The sequence below is a fragment of the Theropithecus gelada genome, chromosome 16 (genome assembly GCF_003255815.1).
Source record: "Theropithecus gelada isolate Dixy chromosome 16, Tgel_1.0, whole genome shotgun sequence".
Lineage (NCBI taxonomy): Eukaryota > Metazoa > Chordata > Mammalia > Primates > Cercopithecidae > Theropithecus > Theropithecus gelada.
In genome coordinates, this window is record NC_037684.1 from 25,689,308 (window position 1) to 25,712,466 (window position 23,159).

The 23,159-nt window shown below is 50.3% G+C and overlaps 1 protein-coding gene across 7 annotated transcripts; it reads right to left on the reverse strand.

Moving 5' to 3' along the window:
- Window positions 1-8,249: 8,249 nt before the first annotated feature.
- On the reverse strand, window positions 8,250-21,428 carry NFE2L1 (nuclear factor, erythroid 2 like 1). Of its 7 annotated transcripts, XM_025363437.1 has the most exons (7): window positions 21,274-21,399; window positions 18,909-19,126; window positions 18,100-18,611; window positions 13,121-13,333; window positions 12,596-12,685; window positions 12,226-12,384; window positions 8,250-11,433 (listed from the first exon to the last, which is right to left on the reverse strand). In XM_025363437.1, exons 3-7 carry the CDS (start codon window positions 18,607-18,609, stop codon window positions 10,087-10,089), a joined length of 2,319 nt encoding a protein of 772 aa, XP_025219222.1. In that variant the 5' UTR covers window positions 18,610-18,611; window positions 18,909-19,126; window positions 21,274-21,399; the 3' UTR covers window positions 8,250-10,086. The 7 variants fall into 7 exon arrangements, with proteins under 7 accessions (XP_025219222.1, XP_025219223.1, XP_025219221.1 ...); XM_025363438.1 differs by having other exon boundaries at window positions 13,121-13,300; window positions 18,100-19,126; window positions 21,274-21,428; XM_025363436.1 differs by having other exon boundaries at window positions 18,100-19,126; window positions 21,270-21,397.
- Window positions 21,429-23,159: the final 1,731 nt, after the last annotated feature.

Consider the following 23,159-nt stretch of genomic DNA (forward strand, 5'->3'; position numbering starts at 1 on the left):
GTGCTGCAGAGATTGTAAAGATGGTCGCATCATGCTGTCTTCAGTATTGCCAAAAGTTTATTGAGCACTCCTGACAGCACTTCCAAACTATGGTACATTTGGAAACATGGGTTTTTAAGTTAGGTTTAGATCCTGCCTCTGGTATGTAATAGATTATATGACCTAAAATCTACTTCTCCAAAATTTTCCAGGAATTGGCCCCATGTTTGAGCACTGACTTAAAATGTCATTTTTTGCCTATGATTTTTTTTTTCCTTTTTGAGACAGGGTCTTGCACTGTCACCCAGGCTGGAGTACAGTGGTGTGATCTCAGCTCACCACAACCTCTGTCTCCTGGGTTCAAGCGATTCTCTTGCCTCAGCCTCCTGAGTAGCTGGGACTACAGGCGCATGCCACCACACCTGGCTAATTTTTAAATTTTTTTAGTAGAGACTGGGTTTTGCCATGTTGGCCAGGCTGGTCTTGCACTCCTATCCTCAGGTGATCCACCTGCCTCAGCCTCCCAAAGTGCTGGGATTACAGGCGTGAGCTACTGTGTCTGGCCTTGGACTTGTCTTTTTTTTTTTTTTTTTTTTTTTTTGAGACAGAGTCTTGGTCTGTCGCCAGGCTGGAGTGCAGTGGCGCAATCTCAGCTCACTGCAACCTCCGCCTCCTGGGTTCAAGGGATTCCCCTGCCTCATCCTCCTGAGCAGCTGGGACTACAGGCGTGCGCCACCACACCCGGCTTTTTTTTTTTTTTTGAGACAGAGTCTTGGTCTGTCGCCAGGCTGGAGTGCAGTGGCGCAATCTCAGCTCACTGCAACCTCCGCCTCCTGGGTTCAAGGGATTCCCCTGCCTCATCCTCCTGAGCAGCTGGGACTACAGGCGTGCGCCACCACACGCGGCTAATTTTTTGTATTTTAGTGGAGACAGGGTTTTACCATGTTGGCCAGGATGGTCTCGATCTCCTGACCTCGTGATCCACCCACCTCGGCCTTCCGAAGTGCTAGGATTACAGGAATGAGCCACCACACCCGGCTGACTTGTCATTTCTGTAACGGAAATGGGATTTCCACTGAGATCAAATCAGTGTAACAGTTGAGTACTACTCACTCGTGCAAAGCATTTGTTTAAAATAAACTGATGTGTAGATACTTTTTTCAGAAAGCCACCTCAGGAAAGTTCTCAGGAGACATAAATGGACCTTGGGAGCCTTACTGAAGATCTGGGTCACAGACAGGCCTTCCTGCACAGAGGTCTGAGTGTGTGCCCTGGTGGTGATTGGCAGTAGCACAGCCATTGGTAGCTAATTAAGGGAGTTTAAGTGGAGGTGTTCTGGTTCTGTTCTGCACCATCGGATGCACTGAAATGAAACTACAGCCTTGGTTTGTATCCCAAATGGACTGCTAGTCAACTTTGGCCTTAACCTTTGGAACTGACTGACTTGTCATTTGTGGCATTCCTGAGCTGTTGTAAAAACTGTATCATTCTCCCCCAGAGAAAACAGTAATACTGATATGCATGCAGTGAAAACTGAGTTGAAGCTAGATAGTCACAATTTTGTTATTTTCAAAAGCCAGTTAGCATATTACTAGATCAATGGTTTAAGGATCAACTTTTTTGATTGTTGAGACCACAAATGCAAACTGCTACAAATATAAATAGGCACAACAAATAAGTCAGCTTGAGAAAGTATTCAGAGAATATTTCTTTTTTGTTTGTTTGTTCTTTTGAGACAAAGTCTCGCTGTCACCCAGGCTGAAGTACAGCGGCACCATCTTGGCTCACTGCAGCCTCCGCCTCCTGGGTTCAAGCGATTCTTCTGCTTCAGCCTCCCAAGTAGCTGGGACTACAGGCATGCCCCACCACACCTGGCTAATTTTTGTATTTTTGGTAGAGATGGGGTTTCATCATGTTGGCCAGGCTGGTCTTGAACCCCTGACCTCAAGTGATCCATCTGCCTTGGCTTCCCAAAGTGCTGGGATTATAGGAGTGAACCACCACTCGCAGCCAAAGAATATTTCTTCAGGCAGTGGAAAAACATGTTTGTTGGACGGTTTCCATGAAATTGCACCATCATAGACCTCCTGCCCAGGCATTAAAGAGGCAATAAATTATCTCAGTTACTATTAGAAAAGGGGAGCTTGCTAATATTGTGACATCATTATTACCTGAGGTGTCTTGTACTGGTAGAGCCAGTAAAACAAAAATCTTGCTCCTCCATTGCCTTAAGTTTCTATTTAATATTGTAAATGGATAGAATAATGATCACAGAAACACCCTGACAGTGCTGAGGAATAATTGTTCCTGCATTTAATATCGTTTGAAAATTTTGATGACCAATTTTAAGTAATTTTTAGCAATTAAATTTTTATTTTTTGCGAGGGGAGAGAGATGGTCTCTGTCACCTAGTCTAGAGTGCAGTGGTGCTACCACGGCTCACGGCAGCCTCATCCTCCTGGGCTAAAGAGATCTCCCACCTCAGCCTCCTGAGTAGCTAGGACTATAGGTGTATGCTGTAATGCCCAGCTAATTCTTTTTTTTTTTTTTTAAACTTTTAGTAGAGATGGGGGTCTCACAATGTTGCCCAGGCTGGTCTCGAACTCCTGGGCTCAAGCAGTCCTGTCTCTGCCTCTCAAAGTGTTAGAATTACAGGTGGAAGCCACCGCACCTCGCCTAATTAAATTTTTAAATACCTATTTTCAGATATGACTTTATATTCCAGAACTCTCAATTCTGTGGTGGTCATAGACTTGGCTCAATTTGATCTTAAACTTTCGCCATTTGGGATTTGTCTGTGTGCTTGGCACATCTTTATGGACTGTGGCATTGGGAATCTGCATTATAAAGCAATTATTTCTCATAGTAAAAGGGAAAATGATGGCTCAGATTAATGTGCAAGTTGGGTCTTCTGATGAAGATATGTCCTCATTTATAATTTAAAGCTGATAGAACTGAACTAAGTCCAGGCTCAGTATTAGCATTCAACTTAATAAAGGAGTCTTGGCTTTCAGCAGTAGGAAACTGATCAGGGAGAGGCATCCTAGTGTTTTGGTGTGGGATTACAGGAGTTTGTTAGAGGAGAGCCTAAGATCCCAAGACAACTTGTCAGTCTGTGGATCTGCATATCACCTTGTTTTGACGATGTCCAGCACTGAGGTTTTTTCCCCAAAAGTTACTGCTTTCCTATCTAGTATGTGAAGTTTAAAGTTACTTGTCTCTTTTATGGATGACTTAATTGACCTTGGCCTTGTATGTTTACTGTTGAATAAACTGCTGAATGTTGAAAGCAAATGAAATGTGAAACAAAACCATCCTGCTGGGATGAAAAGCACAGTTGGCCCTGCTTTGTGGGGGCAAGCAGAGCAGTGCCTTTTAAAGGCTTTTTTTTTTTTTCCCCCTTAGGCTAATGAGGTGGCAAAAGTGAGGGAAGGCTGAATATCAAGTTTAGAATAGGTGCTGACAATTCAGCTTCTATAGTTTTTGGTTGTATTAAATAACCTGTTTTAAAATATACCAGTGGCACAACTGGGTCTGCCTTGTGACCTTGTTGGTTTGTATGGTGGTTTGTGATAGTACCAAAGCCACTGTTTACCCCAAATGGATTTTTAAATCCTAGCTGACTTTGACCAAGCCTGCCCTTTTTGCTATTTGCATAGTTAGGGTCAGGCTGGGCAACTTTGAGGCCTGGCTTTGGGACACTAGCCCATTGCTTCAATTACTGCTTTAGCCCCTAACTGAGAACTGGAAAATTCAAGTCAATTGTATTAGCCCAGTTACACTTGTGTTTGACACAAAAGGCAGAATGCCAACTCCTTGGTCTATTCTCCACCTCTCCCCAAGTGAACTAGATTTTTTGTTTCCTTAGTTGAAGAGCATCTAGAATTAAGTAAAAAATACTGTGCAACCTATCTCCATTCTGCAGTTTAAGTTAGGCTAGAAAAGAAGCAGCTTTAAGACTGGGCACAGTGGCTCACACCTGTAATCCCAGTACTTTGGAGGCCGAGGCGGACAGATTGCTTGAACTCAGGAATTCAAGACCAGCCTGGATAACATGGCGAAACCCTGTCTCTACTAAAAATACAAAAATTAGCCGGGCATGGTGGTGCAGGCCTGTATGCCAGCTACCAGGAGGCTGAGGTGGAAGACTAGCTTGAGCCTAGAGGCAGTTTTACAGTGAGCCAAGATCACGCCACTGCACTCTGGCGTGGGTGACAAAGCTAGACCCTGTCTCAAAAAAAAAAAAAAAACCAAAACAGCTTTAAGACCTTTGTTGGTATGGTGTATTCAAAAAGGGAGACAAAGACTTCTATCCAGCTAATTTTTGAAAACAGCCCTCTTTTGCAAGGTACCAGATTCTCACACTACTCCAGAGACAATATGTGTACTAAATTCTGTTTCTCAGCTAATTCAGGCAGACACGAAGTGAACAGAACAAGGACTAGAACTTGTAGTGTTAAGTTTCACACATACCCCATAGTCCCCAAATGCTCATTCTCCACTCCAAAGTTCAGAGCCAGAGGCAAGGAAGATGATTGACTTCAGTGTAATACAGTAAAGGTAAAAAGAAAGGTTATTTTGGTATACTGACAAAATGACAAGTTGAAGGTTTGTGGGTCCCTTTCACTTAACAGAGGAGAATCTGTGATAGAAAAGGCTTAACTACTCACGATCATGAAGCACATGGGTTTTGCTACAGAATTTCTATACTTGGCTGGGAAAATGACTCAGAAGCAGACACCAATCTAGTACCTGTGTTTGTATACATATGGTACATCAATATGGAAACAGGCTTCTTGCTGTCCACCTGTTCACCACGGTGTGCCCTAAACTATATTTAGTGTGAGCTTCTAAAGTTGTTGCTCTTGGTCAGTGCCTACAGGATGAGGTAGGTAGTGGACCTGAGGATGGATACTGGGGATGTTTTTTTCCATAAGGAACTGTTTGCCAAGCAAACGTGAAGAGGGGCAGCAAGATTTGGTTTAGCTGGGGGTTATAAAAGCAGGGATGAGGCCAGCTTGACAAGGCTCTATGGAAGCTAACTCCCTGTTCACCAGACTAATTGTTACTCAGCTTTCCCCAGTAAGGGTGGGGAAATGTCAGCTATGGAGGCCAGTCTTGATGACACTGAAGCATGTCTCTAGATCACGATTTTCCCTCTATAGTTCACTATTCTATTTTTATTGATACTGAAACAGCCCCACCTTCATTGGTGAGATCTGTGCAGGGCAGAGGTTGAAAATATGGGTCTATTTCCATCTCCTTAACATGAGTAAGATGTGAGAAAAAATCAGTTTGAATGAAGCCTACAACTGCTGAAGTCAAGACAAAGCTTTCCCACACCCACCCAAGTCAGTCAGCCTGAAGAGTTTGGTCCGTTTGTTAAGCCTAAGTCCTGTTGGTCTCCCAGCCTTCCACTAGGACCTCTTCTCACTTCCTGCCATAGGTAGATAGATAGCTAGTGGTAGCAGCCCTTCCACGGGCCTTACTTGAGTCCTCCTATCTTCCTGCCAGAAAGAGGCTGGAACACCCACTCTACCTGCCAACAGAAAGAGGTCAGCCCCACAGCAGTGCTGACCAACTTGGCCCCATGCCCCAGCTAATCATCATGATCCTAGACAAAACTATACATCTCTCTAATGGTGGGGGGGGGCTGCTAACAAAAATATTCCTTTTTTTTTTGAGACGGAGTCTTGCTTTGTCACACAGGCTGGAGTGCAATGGCATGATCTTGATTCACTGCAATCTCCGCCTCCCAGGTTCAAGCAATTCTCCTGCCTCAGCCTCCCGAGTAGCTGGGATTACAGGCGAGTGCCACCACGCCCAGCTAATTTTTGTATTTTTAGTGGAGATGGGGTTTCACCATGTTGGCCAGGCTGTTCTCGAACTCTCGACCTCGTGATCCGCCTGTCTCGGCCTCCCAAAGTGCCAGGATTACAGGCGTGAGCCACCATACCCGGCCAACAAAAATATTCTTACTCAGACCAGGGACAACACTAGCAACAGGATTAAGGGGAATTTTTCAAATCTCTTAAGTCTTTTAAGTTAAAAAAAGGTTGCAAAATAAGGTAAAAGTTATAGCCTAATTACTGAACAAAAATACACAGTCATGTGCTGCATATTTCATCAATGACAGATCACGTATATGATTATGGTCCGATAAGATTATAATACCCTATTTATACTGTACTTTTTTTTTTTTTTGAGTCAGGGTCTTACTCTGTCACCCAGGCTATCACCAGGCTGGAGTGCAGTTGCATAGTCTTGTTGCGGGTACAGGCATTGAGTTACTGCACCCAGCCTATACTGTGCCTTTTCTATGTTTAGATACACAAGTACTTATCATTGTATTTCAGCTGCCTATAGTATTCAGTATAGCAACATGCTGTACAGGTTTGTAGCCTAGGAGCAATAGGCTGTATAGCACATAGGCTAGCTGTGTAGTGGGCACTACCATTTAAGTTTGTGTGAGTACACCCTGACAAAATTGTCTAACAAGGCATTTCTCAGAATGTATGTTGGCCGTTAAACAACACATGACTGTATATACATTTCTAGGAAGGGTACAAGAATATTAAAACTGAATTTTACTTTTCACAGTTTACCATTCTATATATAATTTGTGTTTAATTACCGGTATGAGTGTTTTTCAGACTTTTTTTTTTTTTGAGATGGGAGTTTTGCTCTTGTCCAGGCTGGAGTGCAATGGCACGCTCTCAGCTCACCGCAACCTCCACCTCCTGGGTTCAAGCAATTCTCCTGCCTCAGTCGCCGAGTAGCTGGGATTACAGGTGCCCACCACTACACCCGGCTAATTTTTGTATTCTTAGTAGAGACAGTTCCACCATGTTGGTTGGGCTGGTCTTTGAACTCCTGACCTCAGGTGATCCATCTGCCTCGGCCTCCCAAAGTGCTGGGATTACAGACGTGAGCCGCCGACCAGGCCTTAAACTAACTTTTAGTTTTGTTTTTTTTCACCCCTTTACGTATCTTGGTTTTATCTGGCTTACAGACAGTAGTCAATTCCTAATTAGGAAAGAGTTCTTGTTTGATACGACCAAACCTTTCCAACGGAGACTGGGGAGTTGGGGAGAAGCTCTTATAAACTGAAACATAAGAAATCATCATTATTCTTAAAATTCTACTCCACTCCTTAGTACAACTCTAAACATCACTAAAGTAGTATCACTAAAGGACTGAGCTGAACCAGGTTACAGGGTGGTATCCCAGAGTTTGAGATCACAGCTTCCATTAAGGGAATCATAGCTTCTACTCCTAAACCCTGCCCAATAATCTCATAGAAGCCAGGCGCAATGGCTCACGCCTGTACTCCTAGCACTTTGGGAGGCTGAGGCAGGCGAATCACTTGATGCCAGGAGTTTGAGACCAGCCTGGGCAACATAACAAAACCTTGTCTCTACAAAAATTAGCCAGGTGTGGTGGCGTGCGCCCGTAGTCCCAGCTATTCAGGAGGCTGAGGTGGGAAGATGGCTTGAGCCCGGTGGAAGTTGCAGTGAGCCGAGATCACGTCACTGCACTCCAGCCTGGGAGACATAGCGAGACCCTGCCAATAAAAAGACTGCCGAGTGAGTGTTCATTCTTCCAGCATCTACTGAACACCTGCCCTAACAAACATGGGCATGTGGAAGTCTCAGCATCCATGCAGAGATCTTGAAACATTACAGCTCTTCATAGGGTGGGTAGTTGAGCAGTTTGAGGGAAAGGAGATTCTAGTACCCTCAGCTGGGGAGGTTTCCTAGTGTCCTAAACCCTGGTCTCCTGCTTCTCTTTAGTGGCCCTTCTCCTGGTTACACAGTAGTGCTTGTCACATATTAGTCACTGCCATGGATTTCTCAGGTTTTCAACATCATGACTACACTCCAATGCTCTGCACCCCTTTGGCAGGTGAGGCCATTAGAGAAATAACAGCAGTTTAAAAATGTAGTTTGTAGCAGGTGGACAGGTAAAGAGCTGGGTTAAATGACACCTCCACCTATCCTAGCTGTGTAAGACTGAAAGAACTCTGAATCCTTCCTGAGAGGATTGAACCAGCTAACCCTATGAAGTACATGGTGCCTGATGCCTGCCCCCAAGGTTTAATACAGTATTTAAGATTTGCCTTTTAAAGTTCCCCATTGTCAACCTCCTCAGTTCTCCACCCATCTTCCCATGTGAGCTCTGCCTTAGCCACACAATGGCCAGTCCTCCCTACAATGAGTCCATTTCCTTTATTCTCAATTTAAATTCAAAGTGGGGAAAAATTGCACTTGAGAATGAATCATCCATTTTATTTTATTTTGTCATGTGCTCAACAGCATCTCTCTCTCCCCTCTCCCTGGCAGGTCACAGAGATAAATTAAAAATAAAATCTACAAGGAAAATAATTTATAAAAGCACTCCCAGGTTCACACCTTCTATCCCTACTGCTCAGTTAGGCACCCCCTAACTGGGAATCAGTGCTTCCCCCCACCCTCATTTCACTCCTGCTTGTCTGGGGCAGATGGTACTCCAGAGCCAGACAGGGGTGAGGGCAGCAGTGGCAAACAGTTAAAAATAAAGACATTGTGGTCCTGGAACCATCTGGCCACCTTGGCACTCCCATGTCTGCCTCCCCCAGGCAGCCCTCCAGGAGCCTATGCTAACCTGGGGCTGTGGAGGGAGAAGCTGCCTGTGGCTGAGAGCTTGTGTGTTTAGGGGGGTGTGCTCTCAGCCCGTCACATGCACTTCTCAATCTTCTAAAAAGAAACCCAAAAAAGAAAGCAGACGACGACCTCGGGACAGAGGAGAAAAATCCCAAATGTTCACACAGTTACACGGAGTCTTTATGGCAAAGAGAACATTTAGCAGCTTTGAATATTGGGGCATCTCCTTTTTACTCAACACAAGCATTCTAGACCCTATAAGTGAAAGAGGGCACAAGCCCTAAAAAAATCAAAGCGCAAGAAATTCTAAGAGGACTAGTTTTTTGTTGTTGTTGCTGGGTTGTGTAATTTTTTGTGTTTTCCCAGTGATAAGCCCAGTTGTTGGTAGACAGAGGCCCGAGGGAAGGGTGACTCCCCAGTGTTGTGCTGAATCCTGCCTGGAGGCTGCTGCACTGGATCCTCCATCATTCCTCTGCCTCACAGCAGTCCCAGAAGAGGAAGGCTGCAGGCCCAGTTCCCGGAGCACTGCCAGCACCCTACCCCAGCTTACAGAAGAGCTCAGGAAGTCTGTGAGGGGTGGGGAACACAAACACTGAACCCAGGGAGGATGGCATTCACATGCAGGCTCTGATGGAGACAATGGGAGCCTCAGCTCAGGGGTGGCTGGAGCACAGAGGGAGATGGAGTGGCAAGGCAGTGAATGACATGCGTGATGTTGGGGCTGCTGCAACATGGGGCCACGTGACCCTTTCCAGTTCACTCTACCCTTTGACCCTAAATCTCCAAGCCAGTGTTGGGGCCCAGTGGCTCCATTTGATTGAAACGTTATGGCCAATGATATCCAAGAGCTCCCCTTCAGGGATGCCAAAATGCAAGGAGCAGAAAGAGTTAACACCGCCCCTCCCCAACCCCACCCTGTGTCTGTGTAACCTCCAGGGGTGAAATGGGGTTTATCACACCAGTGACCTAGGCCCACCAGTCACTCCAACCTGCTGCCTGGAATCCTGGCCAGAGCCAACCTTAACCTTCCCTCTGATTTTCTTCTCGCTTTGATTTTTTTTGGGGGGGGTTTCCTTCCTTCCTTCTTTCTTTCCCTCCTTCCTGAAATGAGACTTTCTGCCACCTTCCCTTCCTCTCACAGGTCCATTCCTTCCCCTCTGCTGGCCTTTGCTCCACATAGCTCCTCTACCTCCAGCAACTCCACCATCACCCTTGCCTCACAGGAAAGGGGTAGGGTGAGGACCCTGTCCATCCAAATGGTCTGGCCACTTCCACTCCACCCGAGTGGAGCTGAGCCAGCCAGTGCCTGCCTCTTCCTGTACACTGACCCGCAGTCATCCCATCTGAGAAGATATATTGGATAAGAAGGCATTTAAGTCCCCGCTGTAGGTCCAGGTCCAGGTCCAGGTCCAGCCTTTCTCCAGTTTCGGTCTTGGTGGGCATCAAACCCCCTTCCTCCCCAGGCTCACTTTCTCCGGTCCTTTGGCTTCCTCTCCTGCCGCCGGGCCTGCTGGTCGGCCATCGTGCGGGGGATGAGGAGGACACTGCCGTCCCCGGCGTACTGGAGCGCATACTGACTAGGCGAGTAGGGTCGCCCATTCTCATCCCGCAGCCGCCCAAACACCTCCTGGTACAGGCTCTGGACCTTCTGCTTCATCTGTCGCAGGGAGCGCAGGAACTCCACTTTCTCCCGCAGCAGCCGGGCTTTGTCGCGCTGCAGGTCCTCCACATCACGCTCCAGATTCAGGATGGTGTCCAGCTTGCGCTTGCGGCAATTCTGCGCCGCCATCTTGTTCTTGCCCCGGCGCCGGATATCTCGGATGAGGCTCAGCTGGGCTTCACTCAGCTGATATTTGGACAGCAGCTCATTGAACTCCTCCACAGGCAGGTTGATGATTTTGTCATTGGTGAAAGGGATCTTCATGGCTCGGGCTCGGTGCTCATCCCGGCTCATCTGCTTGTCCAGGAAGTCAGCCTGCTTCTCCTTGCTGCCTTTCTTGAGGGCACTGGGTGGTGGCAGGTCGGCTGAGTCCAGGGCACTGGGGGCCATGTTGTATGTGTGGTTGTGACCCACGTGCTCCAGGTAGGGCAGGCATGAGAGCTGAGCTGGATCCTGGTAGCTCATGCGGCAGAACTTGGAATACTCAGGCTGGTAGCCCACAGCACCCTCGGCCTCTTCCAGATCCAGGGTCTCAGAGTCAGAGCTGTAGCCAACCGCACCTTCCTCAGAAAAGGAGGAAGAGGCAGAGGAAGAAGCAGAGGAAGAAGAGGAAGAAGAGGAGGAAGAAGAGGAAGAACTGCCTTCAGAGCTGCTTAGGGAAGAAGGGCTATGGCTCGAGTCTAAGGAAAGGCCTGAGTCAGAGTCAAATTCCTCCTCCAGCTGGGAGGCCTGCACAGGGTTAAAGCCTTCTTCAATGGCCAGGTCCATTAGGCTGATCTCATCCAACATGGCTTCATCTAACAGACCCCCCAAAGGGTCAGGCAGCTCTGGGCCTGCTGTGTCATTGGCTGTGCCATTGAGCTGGGGTGGAAAGAAGAGCCCTGTCAGGTTGGTGGAGCCGAAGGTGGAGTTGAGGCTGGTGGAATTGCTGGGGGCCAACGGGAGCAGCGTGGAGCTACTGGCCACAGGCAGGCTTTCCACCTCAGGGCTGAAGAGTAAGAAGTCCTGGCTGCAGCCCCCCAGGGACGCCTGATGCAGGCTGACATTCTGATTGATGGGAGTGTTGGGGGCAAGGCTGTAGTTGGTGCTCAGTGGGTCTCCAGGAGGGGCATTGTACAGGATTTCACTTGCTGATGTGTTCACTTCCATGGCCTGGGAGGGGGAGAAGAGCACCACTGTTCACTAGGAACTGACTCCCTCCCCTGGGGCTCACACACTGCAGGCACCCAACAGAGGCACAGCTGCATGGGTGTAAAGGCAAAAGACTATAAACCAAAGCCCACAGTGTCAGCTCCTGACCCAGCTTCATCCGCCAGGCCTGGCAGAGATGGGTTCTTCCATGTGGGCTCCACCCTAATACAGGACTGATCAGCTTTTCCTCATGTTTGGCCAGACTCCCCTATCTTGGAGGGAGAGGAAGAAAACACTACCTTGTTACTGCAAAATCAACACAGTGAAAAGAACACCCAGACTTCAGTCAGAAAACCTAGCTGCACCACTTGCTGTGTAACCATGGGCACATCATTTAACCTCTCTGAGCTTCAATTTCCTCACCTTTGAAATAAAGGCTGACTAGATGACTGTGAGGGCCAAGTGAGCGAACGATGGCTGTGAAGCACCATGTGAATGTCAGCTATTATTAACGCAGAACCTTGGAAGCATTCAGTCAAGTGCCTATCTGCCTGAAGGAAAGGAAGAAGGCACACCCAGGAGGCAGGCCCTGATTTGGAAGGCTGAGTCCTGAGTTTTATTTAAGCCAAACCCTACCTGTCTTCACCTCCCTTGCCCCAAGGACACACCTGGACAGGTTTCCTCTCATTGTCCCCACTTTTCTATGGATCAGAGAAAGTATTACTTTCTCTCCTCAGAGATGGAAAAGCAACTGAGTGCTAAGACACGCTGTGCAAAATCCAATAGGTTTGTGCCCGGTTCCGATAATCCTACCTGCATTTCCATGATGGACATGAGATCTTGCCACTGCTGTTCCAAATCAAATGGTGACTCTGTCCCGGTCAGAAGAGGAGACAAGAGGTTGTTCTGAAGAGCTGGGGGCTCACTCTCAGTAGGCACTGCTTCTGTTATGCTGGAAATGTCTGCTGGAAACTAGGGCAAAACACAGAGGCTTTAACAAGGGGGAAGGAAAGACCTTGTGCTTTCCTCCCAGAGATTACCACCTGGAGTCTGTTTCTGTTCTTCCTTCCTCTGCATTTACCCCCAGCAGCCAGAACAAGAGCTGACCCCTCAGCCATGGAGGGACACACCAGATACAGGCTGCCCTGCTCATTTGGTGGGCTCTCACTGGAGTCCTCCTCACCTCAGCATTCTCCCCAAAGGGGCAGGTGGCTTCCAGCAGCCTAAGGCACTCTTCCAGGGACAGGGCCGTCTGGTCCTCCCCACTAGGCACCTGTGGCAACAGGAACTGTAAGTCTGACTGATCTGAGCCTTGGCTGCCTGGGGCTGAAGCTTCTTTCCCAGAATGGCTGAAGGCCTGCAGTCTCCCTCCCATTCCCAGGCTAATGGCTGGCCCGGAGTCCCAAACTCCCAGGAACAACAGAAAGGAGAGTGAAAGAGTCCTGAAGCAAGCAGGAAGATGCTAGATGCTCTGCCTCCCTTGCATTGTCTGTTGCCAAGGCCCGGCCTTTCTGCATCTGCTGCTTTCCACTCCCCCTTCCAAGGCTCAGCCACTGTGACTTATAGACCCCAACCCAAAACAGAAATTCAGGTCCACCCCACAACCTGTCTTCTCTAAGGGAAGTTTCTGGAAGAACTCCAGACTGGTTTGTGTCAGGGAAGGGAAGTAGGGACAAAAAGAGAGCCCAGTGAGCAGGGGCGATGGTACCTGTGCAGGGAAGCTCTCCCCAGTCTCTCCATCCACTAGCAGGTTCCGTGCCAGAGCTTCCGCGCCCTCGCCTGCCCAGGTGTCCTGCTCGCCTCCATCTCGCAGCTCCTTCTCCACATCCTGCTCTTTCTGGCGATGACTATAGTCAAAAACCTCACGCCCAGCCCCCAGATCAATATCCTGTCGCCAAAGGATGTCAATCAGATCTATGTCCTGAAAGACAAATCACATGACTTTAGCTCTGAGGTCCCAGGGTCCCTTCTCTGTCCTGCCCCTCAGAGTTCCCTCCTAGTGTCACTCCAGTTAGTCGTGGGTGGGACCCCTCCCAGCTCTTTACCTGCCAGCCTTTACCCCCTGGTCCCTCTGCACCAGCAAATGTTCATTCATCTACTTCCAGACACTATCCCCTTCCCACAAAAAAAAAAAAAAAGAGCCACTAGCAAAACCATTAACGTGACTATCACCATAAGGGTGGGAAGAATTAGGGTCTGGACCAAGACACACCCAGCCAAAAGGCAGGGCCGCCTCACTCCTACATAAGAAAGAAGGGGAACATCAGGAGACACCTCTAGCTTTGGAGATTGGACCCCTTAAAACTTGGTTTGGAGGAAGCTGGCCATGGCAAGCAAGAGCAAATTATCATGCAGAATTACTTAGCAGTGTGACCAGGCTTGCATCAGCCTGTGGTGCCATTTCATTTGCATAAAGGGGTGGGGTGGGCTGGAGAGGAAAATCCCTGCATTTCCAACCACCTGATGCAACCAATGACAACGCCATGCTGTCTACAGCCCTTCCTATAGCCATTCCCTATTCCCCGGCTGGCAGCAAGAGTAAGGCTGAACACCCACAACTCCTCAAGCCCAGGCTCACCTCAAGACTCATCCCCGCCAGAATTCCCTCTCAGCTGATCCTAGCTGCTGCCTCCATTCCAGGGAAGCTCAGGCAGTCAGATGATCCCCGGGGGGGGCACCACACCCCTGCTCGGGACAGCCTCACTGTGTCCCCTCACACCAGTGCTCTCCCTTCCTCACCATACCCCAGGACTCACCAAATCCCCATCAGTCAACCCACTCAAGTACGTAACCCCCATCACTGCTCAGCTACAACTGCCACCTTGGGCACCAAAAATGCTTCCCTCCGGCTCTACCGTGGTGGCTCATGAACAGTTGCTGCACCAACTGCCACCCCCACTGCTAACAGCATAGAACCCCAATAAATGGAGCTATTTGGGCTTCCTATACCCGGCACCCCCCTGTAGTCGAGCCCTCCCCACAAGCCTGAAGAAACCCTAAAGTGTTGCCTTCCATCCAGGGGTTAAAATGCAGACACACACTTTCCAGAAAGCAATTTCCTTAGATCAGGCCCACCTCCCTACCTCTAAGCCGGTATTCCTCTCCCATTAACCCTCCCTGACCCTAAGACCTCCCAGACATACTACTTTAGTCTCCCCACATACACCAACCTGAACAGAAGCCCTGGACCCAGGAGCAGAGGGGGGCTGGGCCACCCGGTGACCAGCCAGCAAAGAGTTAAGGGGCCGGCTGCCTTTGGCATGGCCCCCACCACTGTGAGAGCTGCGGTCCAGGCGGGTCATGGTCTGCGAGATGAGCCCCAGGGCAGCCGGTGCCGGGAAGCCGGACAGGGGGCTGCAAGGAGCTCTTGGCTTTCAGGGAGCACACAAGGCTGGAAGGGTGGCCCCTTGCTAGCTCCGAGGGGCCTGAGAAGGGTGCCCCGCCCGTGCTGCTGCCTGGGCGGCCCAGCCCAGCCCCCTTCCTCCATCCTTGAGCAGCCCCCTCCCACCTCACAACCCCAGTTCCACTCAGGCGCCCAGCTGCCCCCACCCTGAGCTCACCGCAGAGGCTGCAGTGAGATGGGACTCCCACCCCATGCTCCGTGCTCAAGCTGCAGAGGAAAGCAAGCTTCCTGGGCCTATCCTCCCGCTCCTCCCCCCCACGCCCCCCAAACTTGTTACCTAGGCTGCAGCAAGGAGCCAATCCCCTCCCCCTCCCACCCCGCAGGTCACTGCTGAGGCTGCAGAGAGCCAATCCCCTCCCCCAGGTCAGCAGCTGGGCTGCGGAAAGAGCCAATCCCCTCCCACTGTCGTTACCTAGGCTGCGCCGAGAGCCAATCTCCTCCCCCAAGTCTCCGCTGGAGATGCGGAAGGAGCCAATCCCCTCCCACCGCCTGTTACCTAGCTGCAGACGGGAGCCAATCTCTGCATCAGGGCAGCTGGAGAAGCTGCCGCAAGGAACCAGCCCATCCCTGGGCCGCCTCCGTCTCCTTGAGGAGATGCGCCCAGGGGCGGGCAGCCCCACCCAGCCCAGTCAGCTGGGGTGGCGCAGTGAGAGCCCTGGGGGAAGGGGTGCCACTCTCCTCCCTCCTGTCGCATCTTGCTCATCCAGCCCACTCAGGACTGGGCAGACACTCCTCCCGCAGATTCTCTGGGAATCTAAATTATTTGCTGGAAGTGGAAGGAGTTACCCCATTCCTCAGGAAGGCAGTGGCCAGTTCTCAAGGCCAGGGACCACAAGTCAGGCTGGGCAGGAACCCAGGGTACCCAGGCCCACCATAAGTCGTAAGTTTCGTCACCCCAAAATAGGCCAGACTACGGAAAAGGGGAAGGCCATTTTGCCCACGTGCAGCAATGTCACAGTGCCGGCCAAGCCTAGCCCCAAGCAAGAGAAGGGGAGACACAACCCTGAAGCCCCACACTTAGGGAGACAGGTGCTCCGCTTTCTCCTGGCCACAAATGTCCCCCACTCCCTTTTCACCCTGGCTTTATTCAAGAGCATTCTCTGCCTGATACCTGGCCCACATCTCATCCAAGCAGAAAAGAAGCCCCTCACAGACCCAGTATCACAATTCAGACTCCCTGGATTGGCTTCTCGAGGGGAAATTTAGCTCCCTCCCCACTGCTGCTCCCCTGGAGCCTAAGGTCAGGTCAGAGAGACAGTATGTTCTCTCTGGTCACAGTCTGCTCCTAGCCTGGAAAGAGCTGTAAACAGGCCACCCCCCTGCTCTGGGCAGAATGCCAATCTCAAGGGGAATCCTATCCCTGACAAGGGCCTAGGCTATGGCTGTCCACAGAGCAAGCCTGGCAGCGGGGGAGCACTTCCACCCCAGGGATAATACCGGTTCCAGCAGTGCCTGTCACATGCTCTGGACCTGGGTATTTTTATCCCTGAGTTGCTGAGGAAATGTTGTTCTAGACACATAATAATCCTCCCTTCCCCCATACCCAGCCTGGGCCCCTAATGCTGACCCACCCCACCTCCCAAAGGGAGTTGTAAAGGCCTGAGATGAAAAGCACAACCTTCACAAGGGCCAAGAAATAGAGGAAAGCAGGGTCAAAGTCCCATCCCATTCCACCCCAACCCACCCAATAATATCCAAAACATCCCATCCCATCCCAGCAGGAACAGATATGGAGCTTACCCCTGCAAGGTTTCCAGAAGCAAACCCAGTTCCACCCACCCCTGGGGGAGCTACCCTGGGGGAGGAGCATGGAGCAGAGACTGGGAAGCATACTTCACTGTGCCAACATTGGAGCCCACTTAAAGGAAAGGGAAACGGGAAGCAGAAAAGAGGTGAAGTTCCAAGTGGCCCTGTAAGAAGCTAAAATAAGAGGCCCTGAAAGGTAAGAAATGTTCCTGGCTCCTGCGCTCAGATAATCCTAGTCCCTCTCAAAGCAGGTCCAGTATGAGCCATTTGAGCACAGAGCAGAGTGTCTCAATCCCTGCACTACTGACACTTGGCGTCAGACAAATCTGTTGTTTGAAGGTGTCCTGTGTCATTCAGGATGTTAACCAGCATCCTTGGCCTCTACCCACTAGGTGCCAGTAGCACCCCTGCCCCAAGATGTGACAACCAAAACTGTTTCAAGATATTGCCACTTGCACCCTCGGGGACAAAATCACCCCCAGTTGAGGACCACTGGCCTAAAACAAGCCATACTCTTTGACAGTCACTAACAGTCAGATAACTAAGCTCAGGAAAAGGCTACAAAGGAGGGAAGGAGGGAAAACATGGTCTGACCTGGCATGCAGAGGAGCCCATTTCTGCAGCATCTGTAAAACTTTTTACATTCCTCCACATGCCACCTCCAAAAACCCAATCGGGCTTTCTCCTTCCCTAATGGCCAGGGGAGTGCAGTGGGCCTTTTTCCCAACTACTTAAGGCTGGGGGGCAAGCAAAAGTCATACAAACCCAGAGTTCAAAGCAATCTTATGTTGGTGAGGCGGGGCAGCAGCAGCCATTCACATCTTAAAAGGCAAAGAACTGCATCGTTTTCTGCCCAGAACAGTATGTCAGCCATGTGACAAGAGCTAAGGATCTCTTCTGACAGCTCAAAGCAAGTTGACTTGGGCAGCAGAATGCAGTTTCTCTTCTACCTCCCAGCCTTCTCTTCCCTACTCCCTGCAGTGGGCCTTTAGAGCAAAGAATGGAAGCCTTGGCCCTCTCCTGCCCAAGAATAACTATCCAAATCTACCCTTTGGCTCAGGCCCAAGAGGTCTGAATTATCAGGACAATACAACAACAGGCCTGACCACAAAGGAGAACTTCAGGGTATGTCTGTGTTCTGATGTTGGGGGAGATACAAGGCAAGAGTCCATAAAGTATTTGTGTCTTAGCAACAGATGTACACTGCATCAAAGCCCATCACAACATGACTCCTCCCCCACCCCAGGCCTCCAGCAGTCATGCTGAAATCCAAGCAGTCAACACCCTGGCATGTGTAGGAACCTCCCACTGCCCTGACAGTACATTTAGAGGTAGGTCAATGGTTCAACACAGGGAAATGCTCCCAGCCCCCAATCCTAAAGTCAGACAGTTCAGCCCATCCCTACCCAAGAACAGTGCCTGAGGCCCTGCTGAAATCTGTCTGACTCTTTACAGGGCTCTGTGTTCTGACCACAATCATTCTGGACGAGCCCACCCCCAAACCCCAGGCCCCCCACACCCACCACAGGTCCACTAACCTCTTTGGTTAAGTCTCCACTGACTGGAGGGGCTACAGCCCCCAAATCCTCCAAATCTTCACCGAATCCCTGCTCCGTTTCGCTTTCTCGCACCCCGTTGTCTGGGCCTGTCACATCTTGGAGGCCACTGGAACTCTCGAGGGCGAGGCCTGAGTTGGGCTGACTGCCAGAGACAGACCCCTCTGGATCTCGGTGAACCAGCCAGGCATTTACCTCAGTGGTTGGCACCTGGAACCTGTCCAGGGCCCTCACCTGACTGAGGAGCCGCCGGGCAGTGAAGTAATTGTCCAGGTCTATGCTCTTGGGGTGGATACCATAGCCATCCAAGGTATTCCTCAGGTTGTGGAACTGGGTCTGAGTATAGGCAGAACTGGGCCCCAGGATGATCTCCCGGAGCGGGGGGAGCTGTGAGGTCAGGTAAGTATCCACGTCCACCCGTACCCCAATCAAACTCAGCAGAATGGTGAACTGGAGAAGTCCTTCCGTTAAGTATTTCTTCAGAGAAAGCATTGCTGAAGGACCAGAATGTTTATGCTTTTTGGTTTTTAAATCTTCCAAAAGACAAATCAAGGCCACTGCTCTGCCGCTCCAGCCAGCAGGTTACCCTCCTCAGTGCCAAACCCCGTATCCCACCCTGGCAGAACACAAGGGCTGAGCTCCCTGATGGCCCCAGAGGAAAGCACACCCTGTGGAGCCAAGGCCAAGGCCACACTCCAGACCACATTCACTTTTCCCTTCTTGACACCTCACCTCTGAAAGCACAACTGTTCCTAACCCAGTCCAGGCCCTCAAGGGCCCACGTGACTTACTGTCTCCACAGTCCACATACAGTCACTTCCTCACTCACATTAGTTGTCCTCTCTGTAGATTCCACTGCAGGCTGTTCTCAGGAACAGCTGATGGATTTTTTTTTTTTTTTCCTTCTCCCTCCTAAGGTTTATTTTCTTTGGCTGGAGCTACAGGCCTTTCGTCTTGGGTCAGAGTGTCCCGCCTCCTCCACACTTACCAGGGGGGTTTCCAGAGAAACCTGAAATGGGAATCACAAAAGCAACAAGATGAGATTCCATACTTTTCACATCATGATCAGGGTAGGAAAACCTTCACAGTAGAAGGCAGAAAACACATTCAAAGTACACTTTCACTTTTTTTTTTTTTTTTGAGACAGTCTCACTCTGTCGCCCAGGCTGGAGTACAGTGGTGTGATCTCTGCTCACTGCAACCTCCACCTTCCAGGTTCAAGCGGTTCTCCTGCCTCAGCCTCCCAAGTATCTGGGATTACGGCGCCTGCCCCCATGCCCAGCTAATTTTTGTGTTTTTAGTAAAGTTGGGGTTTCACCATGTTGGCCAGACTGGTCTTGAGCTCCTGACCTCAGGTGATCTGCCCGCCTGGGCCCCGCAAAGTGCTGGGATTACAGGCGTGAGCCACAGTGCCTGGCCTAAAGGCCACTTTTATAGGAAGAAAGGACTACTTACACTCTCAGAAAAAAAATCCAAAATATAGCAACCGATCATAGAAGAACTATAAAAGGTATTGATCACAAAGGATCTCAGATACTTAATATTAAATGTGCAATATCCTAAAATGTAGCTTGGTTTGGATAAGCAGACAATAACTAGGTCATCCAAAATATCTTACACCTTTGTTTTATTTACCAGCCCTCCTCCCCCGCTACAGGTGCATTACCCAGCTTCTATTTTCATATGAGAAGCCCATTTCTTGTCTTAAAAGTAAAGCTGAATTTTCACCTCTCAGGAGAAAACCACCTATAACAGTTACCTTTTCCAGTTCAAAAAGGCAAGATTATTAAACAGTGAGAGTGTGGAAGGACAAAAGGACAATGTTCAGGCCACCACTTCACCCAGAAGAAGAACGCCTTTTGTTTTCTGAACTTTGAAATCTGATTTCCCTTTCCTATCCTCACATCTTAAAAAAAAAAAAAAAAAAGGGAAAGGGCCGACGCTTGTAATCCCAGCACTTTGGGAGGCCAAGGAGGGCGGATCACCCAAGGTCAGGAGTTCGAGACCAGCCTGAACAACATGGAGAAGCCCTATCTCTACTAAAAATACAAAAATTAGCCGGGCGTGGTGGCGCATGCCTGTAATCCCAGCTACTAGGGAGGCTGAGGCAAGAGAATCGCTTGAACCCAGGAGGCGAGGTTGTGGTGGGCCGAGATCGCACCACTGCACTCCAGCCTGGGCAACAAGAGCGAAACTCCATCTCAAAAAAAAGAAAAAAGAAATAAAAAAAGAAAAGGAAAGAAAAAAAGGAGGAGAAGGATGGTGGGGGGCCTACTACGCAAGACTATTCCATCCAGGATTTGCATAGGCAGGTTTTATTTTCATTCATATGACCTTCTGAGCCAAAGCAGAAGGATATGGCCACGTTCTCTAGCCAGACCGCCCAGTGCCGAGGAGGTAAATCTGTTTCTGGTCTCCACTTTTGAGCTTCCATTAATCTCACAAATCAAGACATACCCCCTCTCCTCTCCGGCGTTGTGACCCATCTACCAACTTCATTCTACAGGGGGAGAGCGATCTATACGTACACAGCGTACGTGTACACACACACACTCACACTCCCTCTCTCTGGTCAGAGTAAACACAATTGCGACCCAGAATTCCTGCTTACGCTACCCTCCCGTTCTCACGCAATTTATTACTAAAACCTCCCAGGAGCCTAAGTTCGAGAAATCGGATAAAGTCCCTTAAAAATCGAGTTAGGGGCAGGGCCCTGGCCTGAGGCTGGTCCCACCCTGCCCGGATACCCGAGTCCGGCTGAGACCAAGTCGCCATGCCCACTCTCGGCGCCGGAGCTTCTAGCCTCCTGGGGCGGCCAGCGAACAAGTGCTACCTCCCCGGCCTTGACCCACCCTTACAACAAACCCCACCCCGCCCTCCGTCCCGATGGCCCCACCCCACTCCCAAGTCCGGGCCTCACACCACGCCTTCTCGTGCCCTCAACCCTGCCCAGTCCATCCCATCCCAGAGCCAGCTTTCCTCTCGGCCCCGCGCGCGGCCCCTCCCTGTCAGGCCCAGGGCCGGGCTCTGGCGGGAACCCTGCTCGGCCCCCGCCTCCTGCGCCTCAGCACCATCCCGTCGCCCGTCGCCCCATAAGCCTCGGCCCCGCGGCGCTGCACCCCTCCCTTCTAGGAAAGGAATGTGCCCGATACCCGCTGCTTAGCTCGGCGTCCGCCGCTGCCGCCACAGCAGGCCCTAAGCCCGAGTCCCGGCCTCGCCGCCGCCACCGGCCGGCCTAGAGCTCCGAGCCTCCGCTTCCCTCCCCGCCCCCTCCTGCCACCGCACTCGGAAACCCGCCCGCCGCAGGCACCCTAGGAACAGTTTCTCCAATCAACGAGCCGAGACCGGGGCCGTCGACGGATGTCCCTCTGATTGGCAGCAGAGAGGGCCCAATGGCTGAGTGTACCTCCTCATCTCCGGACCCGACTTCCCAAGACTGACATAATTCCCGGCCCAGTGGGTACCTAGGCCCGCCCCGCGGTGTGGACCGACCAATGAGTAGGGCGAAGGCCTTAGTGTCTAGCATTCTGGGCCCCTCGGCCGCGCGTTCGTGGCGGGCGATCTTAGCGGGCTGGGAGTTGGGTGAAGTATCCAAGCTGGGCGCTTCCAGCGCTTTCTGTGGCGGGGGATTGAGGGCTTAGGGCAGGGAATGGGAGGGTGTATCGCCGCGGGAGTGCGGAACACCTCCGCCTTGAGGGTTCCCACAGTGACTTGCAAAAGTCTAGTGAGACCCGAAAAGGCTGAGGCGGGACACGAAGCATGTGGTGCTTGTGGTTGCGACGCTCGTGTCGCCATCTTGGGTGCTGGCGGCGGAAACCGGTACCCCAACTTCCTCTCGGTGCGAACCTGGAGAAGCCTCCCCAGCTGTGAGGGACGGTTGCGCCTCGTGGCCCAGGCAAGGGTGCCTTCGCTGGAGCAGTCCCGGGGACGGTTGTCATGAGGGTGGTGGGACGTTGGCGGAACGTTGGTGGTATGAGAGCTGTGGGGTAATGGCGATTTTTGTCATGGTAGAAACACCCCAAAGAGCCCCCCTCACTTGGTCTCCCACGCTGCTTAGTCTTGCTTTTTTTAGGAATGTTTCTCAGTTTCTAATTTCTCCAGTCCCATCTGGTTATATTTCCAAAACATGTTTGTGACTCTCAAACGTTAGTTTACCCCCAGCATCACTTGGGGAGCTTGCTAAACTACGAATTCCGAGGTCCCACTGGAGAGTCTGATTTAGTGACCCTGGAGTGGCGGCCGGATAACCTGCCTGCTGGGATGATTTTAACGCAGCTGATGCGAAGACCCCATTTAGGGAATCATTGGGTTGGAGTTTGCAGTGCGTTCCTCGCAGCTATAAGACAAAGAGGTGTAAACTCAAGTCTGTCTTCTTAGAAGAGCCCATTATTTATGGGTGAATCATTAGTCCCTGTACAACTAAGGACAACGCCAACTGATAACTCAGTAAATAATGAGTCCATTTTGTGCTTGCTGTTAGGAGGCTTAATTTGGGGTGGTTTACAGATTAAGTACTTTCACTGTATATAATAAACGTACACCAGCAATTCTTACAAAACTTCTGAGCTAGTTTACCAGTTTCAAAGACTAATTCAGAGAGCATGTTTTACCTATTCCAGACTGGACTCGAACTCCTGGACTCAAGCAATCTTCCCATTTAGTAGGGACTACTGACGCGTGTCTCCCAATAAATATCTGAGTATAAACGACATGAGGACTAGAATTTTGTGTGTTAACTGTTATAACTTAGTAGACACTCAAATACTGAGTACTTGAAGGGGGACTCAAGCAGGCAGGCCTGTGATTTTCCTGTTAAAAGCAGAAATTAACCACACCTTGGAGGATGTACAGTTTTGAAGGATATGGCATGTTACCAATAAAATAGGAGACCATTCAGTCCCCAAAGTAGTGAGACAATGAAGATAAAGACTGGTAGTGTGTAAGAAAGGAGGAAAAATTTAGGTGTGGCCATCAAACTCTAAAAATAAGAAGGTTGAGAAGGACATATTTTAAAATCATAGCACTGGGCCGGGCACAGTGGC

What these genes read in the sequence shown, in the direction of transcription:
- NFE2L1 (XM_025363437.1), bottom strand. Translation starts at nt 18,609, where the DNA reads ATGCTTTCTCTGAAGAAATACTTAACGGAAGGACTTCTCCAGTTCACC. An exon ending in GGGAGAGCTTCCCTGCACAG is followed by an intron (nt 12,686 to 13,120) that starts GTACCATCGCCC and finishes CTGTTGCCACAG; the next exon opens with GTGCCTAGTGGGGAGGACCA. An exon ending in TGTCCATCATGGAAATGCAG is followed by an intron (nt 11,434 to 12,225) that starts GTAGGATTATCG and finishes TCCCCCTCCCAG; the next exon opens with GCCATGGAAGTGAACACATC.